This window comes from Cyprinus carpio, chromosome A12 (genome assembly GCF_018340385.1).
Source record: "Cyprinus carpio isolate SPL01 chromosome A12, ASM1834038v1, whole genome shotgun sequence".
Taxonomy (NCBI): Eukaryota; Metazoa; Chordata; class Actinopteri; order Cypriniformes; family Cyprinidae; genus Cyprinus; species Cyprinus carpio.
The window spans coordinates 25991375-26003874 of NC_056583.1; the positions used below are offsets into that span (position 1 = coordinate 25991375).

At 35.6% G+C, this 12500-nt stretch overlaps 1 protein-coding gene across 1 annotated transcript in view; it reads right to left on the reverse strand.

Annotated features, from left to right (window-relative positions):
* The window catches only part of LOC109070295 (protein transport protein Sec31A-like), a 39864-nt gene extending 28896 nt beyond the window's left edge, over positions 1-10968 (reverse strand). The window contains 4 exon segments of the mRNA XM_042768200.1: positions 10113-10177; positions 10179-10246; positions 10345-10437; positions 10820-10968. Coding sequence (XP_042624134.1) covers positions 10113-10177; positions 10179-10246; positions 10345-10423 — 212 coding nt within the window. The 5' untranslated portion in view covers positions 10424-10437; positions 10820-10968.
* Between the last annotated feature and the right edge of the window lie 1532 nt (positions 10969-12500).

Genomic DNA, 12500 nt, shown 5'->3' on the forward strand with positions numbered 1-12500 from the left:
AAATAGATCTGCTAACTTATACATTATTATTCATTCTACAATTTAACAACAACAATAAAATGTATAATTATTTATTGTGGGATTTAACAGGCCTAATTTACTAATAAATAAGTAAATAAATTATTAAGTTTAAAATAAGTTTTAGTACTATTATTGCTTAAAACTATCTCTTATTTTCTGCCTACATTGCTTCTTCGTGGATTTTTCTTTACAATTTAGTCAGGCCTTAACAGACGCTGGTTCCCCCATACATAGGCTTTTAAAAAATTAGGCACACTTCTTTTAAAACAAAAATTTCATAATCCTAATAGTGTAATACTTTATAAATAGACTTCCCGACGATGACATGAGTGACCGTTCTTGTTATTGAAACAGTATTCAATATTGCGCGCAAGGGTTGGTGATAGACACTTTACACAAAGATGGCGAAACGATGTTTCCGTGTAGTCCAGTAGCATTGGTTCATGGTTACAGCTCTTCGTCTCCGGACCACCTCCGTCCGGGTGTGTGGCGTTTCCGCGTACGTCGCGAGCCGGATTGCGTCTGCTTGGCCGGCTTGGGTGCTGTCTGGCATGCAGGCGTCTGTGCTCGGCTGTGAGCAGCGCGCTCGGGGGGGTCTCAGGCACAGGTGATCACTCGCGCAGGCTCGGTACGGTTGTGCAGTACTGACATGGACACCGCGGTGTGGCTCTCGCGTGGGGAAGAAAATGGACACGAGACTGTCGTGCCTCGTGAGACGGGTGACCGGTGGACACGGGGCCCTGTCGCGAGGGTGAAATCCTGGGCCTGAAGCCAGGAGAGCTGAGTGGCCACTTCTGGATGCCACAACATCCCCGAGCAGTGCATCTGACACACCACACAGACACAGACACAGACACCGACCCGACACAGTACACACACACACACACAGACACACACACAACACACACCAGACACCGACACAGACACGGCACACGCACGCATCTGGTGACCGGGTAGGTCTTCGCTGCCGCTGAAGCCAGGAGCGCTGAGTGGCCACTTTCGGGCATGCCACAACAGTCCCCGAGCAGGGTGCAATCTGACACACACACACAGACACAAGACACAGACCAGACACAGACACATGACACACACACACACCGACACACACATTACCGCCTACATACACTACCAGCTAGACACAACACAGACACAGACACAGACACACACAACAACACACCCACAACCCCACACAGACACAGACACAGACACAGACACGACGCTCAGACACCACACAAAACAAAACAGAAACCCACAAACCGACCCAAAACCGACAACACCAAGCTAACACCTGTGGATCACAGACAACACTCGAAGGTTGTCCACACACACACGTAACACAGCAGCAGCGCGCGCAAAACACAGAAACACCGACCACGACACACAGACACAGACACACACAATCAACACACACGTAACGAACAAACGACTGAAACACACACACACCGAGACACACACACAGACACCACACAGACGCAACACACAGACACAAATAACAGCACACACCAGAAACATGCCACTAAGAAAAACGCGCACCCCACTTCTCTACATGACACAACAACAAAGCCACGACTCCATACACGCACACGACACGCACACACCCGACCAACACACAAGACAAAAAACACTCAAACAACAGCATCTAACGAGCCTCACGAAGGGTGCTACAAAATACAACGCAGTAACTCAGTAACCACAATACACGAGCAAGCAAGCCCTCACACAGCATTCAAACAACACCACCACACAAAACCAGACCAAACAGCACCCCAAAAGCAACACGCACACAAACACCCCCAAACAACCAAACACACACAAAACCCAAACAAACAAAACCAAAAAAAAAAACAGACCCCAGACACAAACCAAAAAACAAAAAACCAAAAACCACAACACAAAAAACACAAAAAAAAAACAAACCAAAAAAGCAATAACACACAAAAACACACACCGACACACCACCCTCACATGGGCTCCGGGGGCAAAAAAAAAAAAACCCCCACACCCAAAACACACAAAACCACAAAAAAACGCCACCCAAACAAAAAAAAAAACAAAAAACAAACACCAACCAAACAGAACGCCAACAACGTTAGCGAAAAGACACAAACACACAAAACCCCCCACCAAACCCAACAAAATAACCGAGCAACACCCAAAACACTCAAGCCAAACAAACCAAAAGAAAAACCACCACCAAACAACAAAAGCAACAAAACACACAACAAACACAAAACAAAAAAAACTCCCCACACACACCCCCCACCAAAAACAACCACACTAACACCACAAGCACCCCCCAACAAAAAAAAACAAACAAAAAACACGACAACAAAAACAAAAAAAAACAAAAAAAACCGCAACACCACAAAGTCACACAAAAAAAAAAAAGAAAAATACAGAACAAACCCACAGGCCCCCCCCCAAAATACAACCAAAAAAAAAAAACACATGAAACCACACAACACAAAAACACACAGACAACACCCACACAGACACACAACAACACACATGAGACCACCACACAGAGCACACACAGACACACACACAACACGGAACCCCACACACACGCACACCATAGACACACACAGACACCATGATACCCACACTGCAACACACACACACACAGGATCTACTATCACACATCACAGCTGCCCTCAAGAACGCCTATCACAATGCGGTAACTTGCGCGTGTCTCTGCTTTCTATATGAAGTTGCATTGGTATCTGCTAACTGCGTACTAAACATTTATGTGAATCTCTGCTAAACTCCAGAATACACCTACAACAATGCCTGTGACATCCGTATAGTACAATTAGTTTATTACCTATAAACCGTCTTTGTGCATATAACTTTCGGCATAATTTAGGTAAAGCCCAGTGTAAACTTACTATTCATGACCAATTACAACACCAGATTTCGCTCCCAGATTGTCGCATTACTACAATTCAAATACAAAATCTATTTATGCATTGCTGTAAAATAAATAATTATTTTCTTTAACAAAAAAACTAAAATCAACTTAACAGCATATTCTTTACTTCTTTATAGAATTTTACTTTAGTAATTTTATATTATTTTTTATTGTTTAATATCTTTTGTCATATTATCTTTCATAAATAGGTCCTGTTAAATTATACTAAAATAATACACATTTTATATTTTATTTTTTACATTTTATTCATTGTCTAGTGTATCATCTTATTTGTTCTATAATTTAACAACAATCAATTATACTAAAATACATTATACCTGAGAAAAGCTAAATATCTCCTAATTACACAAAATAAATAAATAAAATTTATTTATAATTCACTTTATAATAAATAAGCTATTATGTTATATTATATTGTTAGATTTTATTTATTATTATTTATTCTACATTTAATAACAATATTCATGTGATTGTACTATACATTAGACTCACCTATACATGAAAATATATAATACATTTTATTTTATTCATCTTATTTTATAAATTTATTCTATTGCTATAATAATGCAGTAATCATCGCAGATATTTACGGCTCTAATGTTTTAAGACATTAAGACATTCGCACTACTATTGGTTAATCGACAACCTTACTGCTATATTTTTTTCCGTTCCATACTTCTCCAAAGAAACTTGGTCTATAACTGTTATATAGATATTTATATATATTATAGTACGTATACGCTACTATTGAACTCTACTAGTAAGTATCGACATGAGTACGAGACATACAGTCACGTGATATATATGAATCTACTCACATACTAGGGTGCACTACATATGATGTATATTTCTACTAGTATTAGGGTATTTACTTTCATACTTATATTAGCATATAAACCCGTTCCATCTATATCATTGCTATGGGTGCACCGGCTCCTGTGATATAATAGTATCTATATAATGAATAGACTATATGACTGACCACACACGGAGACCACACCGTACATATATAGCTACAGTAGTATATACATACATACACACATACATATATTATATACCACACACACCCACCACTGTCATAGTTAAAAAGTACTGTTTGCACTGAGTTATTATTTTAAAGTCGAAAATAATTCTCACGCTTTCCTTTCACTTTCTTCATGCAGAAACTCACGATTCTTGTGTTTATAGCGTTGGAGTTTTGGGTGAAATCTGAGGCAAACAGATTGAGGTGATGTCCTCACCCGCCTGTTGCTGTGGTCACTGATTTTGATGAATGTCTCGTTTCTTTCCTCCTCAGATCCCAGAGACGAGCGCTTCCCGCTGGGTTAGCAGACGCATAGTATGTGCTGCACCTGATCTCGTCTCCCAGCAGCCCACCAACTTGCGACGCTCACCGTTCCTCCGCCGGCTACAACACAGCACACACACACACACACACACCACACAACACGATCACGAAGAGATGCCACAACACCTGAAGCACCTCAAAACCCAGAAAAACAGAACCGCCTCAGAACTGCATTTTTTCCAGCTAGAAACCCATTGTCTTAGTGAGCTGAGCGTTTAGAGAGAGGTTAATCCAAATCCCAAACATTATAATAATAACATGTTTAAAATATACATTTAAAGTTTTAATTTTATTTTAAAATATATACTTTAATATTTAGTGACCTCTTAGATAGATATATATATCCCACTATAGCCCCCCCATTATAATATTAAAAAAATTTAAATATTATTATTTAATAGACCTTCATATATTTCTCCTGATACTCCATTTAGCCATCCAATTTACAATATTAAAATCTACATATTTTACGGATAGTTTAATGTTACCTCATAACATCTAGCATATCTGTATTTAGACACACCCATTACAGCATTAAAAGTATATTAATTTTTCATATTATAGTGACCCTCTAACTATATCAAATACCTGATTAAGTTTAGCCACCCATTATAGTTAAAATATATATTTTAATATTTAGTGACCGAGTCTACATATCTATAGACCCAATATTAAGAATATATCAACTTTACTATTTATGAACTTCATATATCTATTTAGCACACCTGAACATAGTGCCATCCTCATAGATCTAGTAATAGCAATTTAGCCATCCATCATAATATCAACATACGGTACACATTTTAATATTTAATGACATCATATATCTAGATTAGCACATATTATATATAACATATTAAAATTTTAATATTTAGTGATCTCATACATTATTATAACCAATTTAGCAACCTCCATGTTGTTAATATAAAAAAAAACAATGGTTTAATAGTTAATATCTCTCTGGGTGCCTATTCGTAGACACACAATTATAAAGTATTATAATATCTTATTTATAATAATATTTAACAATCCTCATATAATCTATCTACACCCTTATTTAGAACGCCTCATTATAATATTAATATATATTATTATTTTAATATTTAACAATCTCATGATATCCATCTACACCCATTATAATATTAAGGGGTGGTCTATGTATATTATATATTACGTCTTTAATTCAATCTCATATATCTATCTACACTCACTTAGACACCCCATTATAAATAGTACACTATATATTTGGTATATTAGATAGTTTAACAATCTCATATATCTATCTACACTACCTTAGTGACACCCATTACAACGATAAAGCATACTTCTTCCATATTATATTACAGGATTTCATGACAATTTCCACCGCTATCATGTGACTAGGCCTCCACTCACTTACTGCGCACTCAGCCCGATGGGACATAGGTTGTCTAGATCTTATAGTGTGGAGCTAAGAACGCACATCTAATATTTACAATCTCAGAGGTAATCCCCATTCCATGACACCGCGATGTCGGTATTAAGATATATATGATAGTAATATTAAACATATCTCATATTATCCATCTACACCCGGTAGAATATTAAGATAGTATATTATGAATTATATTTAACAATCTCATATATCTTATCGACACGCCCTCTAGCCACACCCATTTATAAATATTAATATAGATAGTATTTAATATTACTATGTAAACAATCTCATATATCTATCTACACTCACTTAGACACCCCATTATAATATTTAATATATATTATTATATTAATATTTAACAATCTCATATATCTACATAACACTCACTTAGACACCCATTACATATTAACATATATATTGATTATATTATAATATTGAAACAATCTCATATATGACTATCGACACTCACTTAGACACCCATTACAATGATTAATATATATTATTATATTAATATTTAACAATCTCATATATCCATCTACAACCCATTATTATATTAATATATATGATTTATGATTAATGAGTTAACAATCTCATATATCCATCTACACCCAGTAAATATATAATATATATTATTATTAATATTTAACAATCTCATATATCCTATCATACACTCACTTAGACAACCCCATTATAATATTAATATATATTATTATATTAATATTTAACAATCTCATATATCTATCCGTACACTCACTTAGACACCCATTATAGTATTTAATATATATTATTCTATTGAATATTTTAACAATCTCATATATCTATCTACACTCACTTAGACACCCATTACAATTAAGTATATATTATTATATTAATTTAACAATCTCATAGAACTTCCCATCGACACGCCCATTAATAATAATAACATATTATATATTAAACACTATTTAACAATCTCATATATCTAGCCTACACCACACTTTACAATATTACTATACTCTTAAGATAATTAAATATTTAACCATATCGACATCTCCATGTCTAAGAACCCATTATAATTAATATAATATTATTATATTAATATTTAACAATCTCATATATCTATCTACACCCATTAGACACCCATTATACGTATAAATATTATATTTTATTTACCAATCTCATATTTAACAATCTCCATCATATATCTATAATAATAGTTTAACCCATTTAGACGCTCATTATAATATTAATATAATTATTATATTAATATTTAACAATCTCATATATCTGAATCTCCACCCATATTTATATCGATATACTATATGATTATACATTACATATTCTCTCTATATCGCGCCCATCAGTAGACATACCTCACATTATAATAATATGAATATATATTATTATATTAACAATATTTAACCCCCATTCTCATATATCTGATCTACATCCCAACATCCTATACACCCATATTTAATATAAATATATATTATGATAATAATATTTAACAATCTCATATATCTATCTTATACCCACTTAGACACCCCATTATAATAAAAATATATATTATTATATTAATATTTAACAATCTTATACCCACCTCTACACCCATTATAATATTAATATAATACTTATTATAATAATATTTAACAATCTCATACATCTATCTACACCCATTTACACACCCATTATAATATTAATACATATTAATTTTTAGTGACATGCATAAGCACACGGCTAAAACCACCAGAATATCTGTGACTTTCCCACAAACCACCAGGTGAAGATTCAGGGCAGTTACTACTGCAATTCATTACTGACCACGCAATTCCATACCACGTCCAAAACAACCAAACACACTCTGCTCACACACACAAATAAGAACCAGAGACTAGTAACCCATTATTTAGAGAGCTGAATGTTAGAGAAGGGGTTAATCAAACCCCACACACCCTCAGAAGAACCAGAGACGATTCCTCTTCTTGACCTCACAGAGCTGAAGAGAACAGAGACAAACGCAGTCACTTCATGATGCGCTGAACACGAAGAAACAACATCTCAGAGAATAACACAAGTCACACTCACCTGAGACTTTGTGCCCGGCGTCATGGGATTACTGAAGCTGTTCAAGTCCCAGATGTATATCTCTGAATCGCTGGCTCCGGAGGCGACGAGGTTACTCTGATGCGGAGGAAACAATGCACTTGTGTTTGTGAAAGCGGCAGCGCGACGTGACGGGATCTGAAAGCGCGAGTCTGAGCTCTACCTTGAAAGCGGTGTAGTCGGAGTGCGCGCACGGGACCCGTGTGTTTGTGGGACTGTCCGATCACGGCGTCCTCTCCCGCGCAGAGAATAGCGTCAGGGCTGAAGACGTGTGACGCTTCCGCTTCTCACTGCCTCCGATGAGCCGCCCGGGACGAGCCCTCCGGATCAAATCAGACTGTGAAACCTGCAGAAAACACACACAAAAATCACCAAGATACAGCTAGACGTCTTTACAAACAAGCACACTTAGAAACTCCAGAAGGACACCAAAGAACCGAATGATATAAAGTGCTCATATAAGCACACATGAAAGAAAAAACTAACAGCAAAGAGCTTTTTTAAATTTTAGAAAAGTCAGGTTGCAATACCGAACAGGACCACATGGAGATGCCCCAAAAAAAAAAAGTTATATATATATATTATACAAAACCTTAAGTGTCAGTTTTCTGAAATTGAGATTTATGCATCATAAAATGCATAAAATGCATCAGTTTCCACAAAAATATTGTGCAGCAAATCATAATATTAGAATGATTTCTGAAGATCATGTGACACTGAAGACTGGAGTAATGATGCTGAAAATACAGCTGCACATCACAGAAATAAATTACAGATTAACAGAGATTCACACAGAAAACACTTATTTGAAACTGTAATAATATTTCACTATTTTTAACATATTTTTGATCAAATAAATGCAACCTTGGTGAACACAAGAGCTTTTAATACTATTTTTATTCACTGATATGTGGAGCACAAAACCAGTCATAAGGGTCAATTTCTCAAAATTGAGATTTATGCATCATCTGAAGCTGAATAAATAATCTCTCTCCATGATGTATTGGTTTGTTAGGGAGGACAATATTTTGTCTGAGATACAATACTATTTGAAATCTGGAATCTGAGGGTAGCAACAAAAAATCTAAATATTGAGAAAAATCAATCTTTAAAAGTTGTTCAAAATGATAAGTTGCTTAGCAATGCATATTACTAATCAATAAATTACAGTTTTGATATGATATATTTTACAGTAAGAAATTTACTAAATATCTTCATGGAACATGATCTTTACTTAATATCCTAATAATTTTTGGCATAAAAGAGAAATGTATAATTGTGACCCATACAATGTATTGTTGTCTATTGCTACAAAATATACCTGTGCTACTTATGACTGCTTCTGTGCTGAAGGGAGCACCGGTACACACTCCTAGCGAAACAAATGAATACATGTCGAAACCCGAGAGGAAACACTGTTTTATAGACATCTAGCGAAACAAATGAATACATGTCGAAACCCGAGAGGAAACACTGGAAATCCCATTTTTGTGTAAATCTGATAACAGTTGAGTGAGAGTGACACGCGTCAGAAACATGTTGACACAGGCGTGTTTGTGTGTGTTAGATCACACGTAAGACACAACACCTACTCACTAAAGCTGAACCTCTCTATACTAAACCTGCTGTTAAACCGGGAAATGTTTCCACTACAGTTCATCAATCGCCACCGAGGGAAGATGCTATTAATATAAAACTAAATACACCTTCAGAGAAGAGACTCCAGCACACTGTAACTCCACCACCTCGTGTTAAAACTTGAATGTTTCAGTACAGTTCAGTGCAGAGAGAGAACGTAATAAACATCCAAACACACCCTCTTTTGTTAACCCCTCCCTGTCTAGCTTGTACTAATCTGAACAACGTCTGTGTTTATTAGCCTCTTTAGGATCAACTGTAAATAAACATCATTTTGGATAAAATTAATAAATGCTACAAAAGTTTTTGATTTCAAATAATCGTGTTCTTTTGAACTTTCAGAATCCTGAAAAGTAAAATGCATCACAGTTTCCACACAAATATAGTGCAGCACAACTGTGTTCAACATTGATAATAATCAGAAATGTTTCTTGAGCAGCAGATCATATATTAGAATGATTTCTGAAGATCATGTGACACTGAAGACTGGAATAAATACTCAAAAAACACATCCGCATCACAAAAAAAAAAAATAATATAATAAAAAACAACCACATAGAAAACAGCTTTTTAAATTATAATAATATTTTACAATTTTATAGTATTTTTAATCAAATAAATGCAGCCTCGGTGAGCAGAACAGGTTATAAATGGTTATAATGTCCTCCCCTGACCTGTTGGAAGTGGGCAGGGTTCCTCTGAGCTTCATGTCCAGGGATGTATCGGCGAAGTCCATCTCGGACGAAGATTCTCCAGAGAGCGCTGCTGGTGTTGACAGGTGACGCGTCCAGCTGCTGCGCCGCGGTCCCTGCGAAGAACACCAGAACCACACCAGCACTCATACCCCCCTAATAAAAAAACACACAAACAGACGACATGCGCAAGCACACACAGGTGCGCACTCACCTAAGGCCAGGTACGTGGGGTGCTGTGGCGCAGGACTCCACGCCTGTGTTGCAGCCCTCAGTATCTCCTTCACCCTCATCTTCCTCCGAAATCCTGAAGAGACAAGAGGAGACTATCTGACATGTCATCAACAACGTCAGAACCTGATAGTGACGTCATCTCGAGTTCAATAAAACACATTTCCGTGATAACCTTAACAGAAATCACTAAAACAGCAGCATAAACTCACGTATATGCACATGTTATGTCTTAGATTCGTATTATATATAGTCTAAAATTAATTTAGCATCTTTATGAAATAGATGCGTAATGTATGTCGCGTGGAGTTTATGCAATCACAGTTTATCTGTTGTTAGCGTTAGCATTAACCTGCTGCCCTCCACAAACACACGCGATCACACGCAATAAAACATCACGGGATCTCGAGCTGATCTTAAAAACGTCAGAACACCGTGAGTGTTGTGTGTGTACTTACGGTCGTTTGTGATTATTGGTCTCGTTTGTGTGTTGCTTGCGGAGAGTTTAGCGGCGCTACTCGCGCGTCACTCATGGGGAATGTAGTCCGCGGCGGAATTGTAGTCCAGTACGGCAGCCGGCGAGGGACAGAGTTTACGAAACGATAAAGACTCGAAATCTTCCCGACGCGATTTGTAGCTTTCTACTAATGCCATCATCGCTTAAAGTAAAAATGATAATTTAATTACATATAAAATAATAAAAACTAAAGCTAAACTCAAAACAAAAAATAATTAAAACAATATCCAATATATTTTTCAAAAGTCAAAAAAAAAAAAAAAAAAATAAATAAATAACGCTACATCCAAATTATATACAAATTATACTGTTTGGTGTTTAACCCTTAATGGTGTTCTTATTAACTGCATTTTATTTATACATTTTAGTTCAAGAACTGACTACTGACATCCCATCAGATGTAAAAAAAAAGATTGTTTAAAAACTATTGAAAATAAAATCATTAAAAGTTTAGGAAATATACTGTGTATGTTTATTATGTATATCTAAATACACACACATGCATGCATGTTTATATATATATATATATATATATATATATATATATATATATATATATACTATATATATATATGTAACATAAATTGTATTAAATATAAATTAAATTATATTAAATTATAAGTTTCTTCTGCTCAAGGCTGCATTTATTTGACCAAAAATACAGAAAAAATCAGTAATATAGTAAAATATTATTACCATTTAAAATAATTGTTTTAAATTTTAATATACTTTAAAATCTAATTTATTTCTGTGATGTGCAGCTGTATTTTCAGGATCATTAGTCTTCAGTGTCACATGATCTTCAGGAATCATAATAATATGATGATTTATTATCAATGTTGGAGACAGTTGTGCTGCTTAATATTTTTCGGAACTTGTGAAACTTTTTTCAGGAATTTTTGATGCAAAAAGAATAAAGTAAACAAGAACAGCGTTTATTTATAACAATACACGTTTCACACACAAAACCAAGAGATGAAAACAGACTACCTCAGTCACATCACAAGCAGACACATTCTAAGCATAAAAGCTTGTATTTTAGTTAACTAGTTTAATTATTATGAATGAATGAAACCTGTAATCTGAATAAAAATGTAAGACATGATGAAAAATACACTAATTCATTCGTTCGTTCATTCCAAGAGAATTAAAAATAAATTTCTCTGTCAACGCTGCAGTTCTTCTCGACATCCACAAGATGGCAACATTGTTAGCATAACTGTTTTTTATTAGTAGTAGTTTTTTTTTGTTTCATTTTATGTATTTTTACAGTCATATTCTGTAAATTATGAATTTTATGTTAAGTCACAACAGTGATTTCAGTTTATTAGCTGCTTGTCAGTTCGATTTTATTTTTCACTGGAAATGTTTTGAATGTTATGAAAGCTTCAAAACTTATGATCTCATAAACTGAATACAAGACATTCCCGCGACCTTCAGACTGCCAAATTGTAGGCCAGCCAGTCTCACAGTACTACATTACCCATAATGCCCCGCCGCCCCCGCCGCCGCGTCACCGGCGCTCAGCGGAGCATCCCGAGTCTCGAGCGACGAGCAGAACGCGCAAATGATGATTTCTGGCGTTTTCGTTCGCTGCAGGTGATGGTTACAGGCCGAAGAGG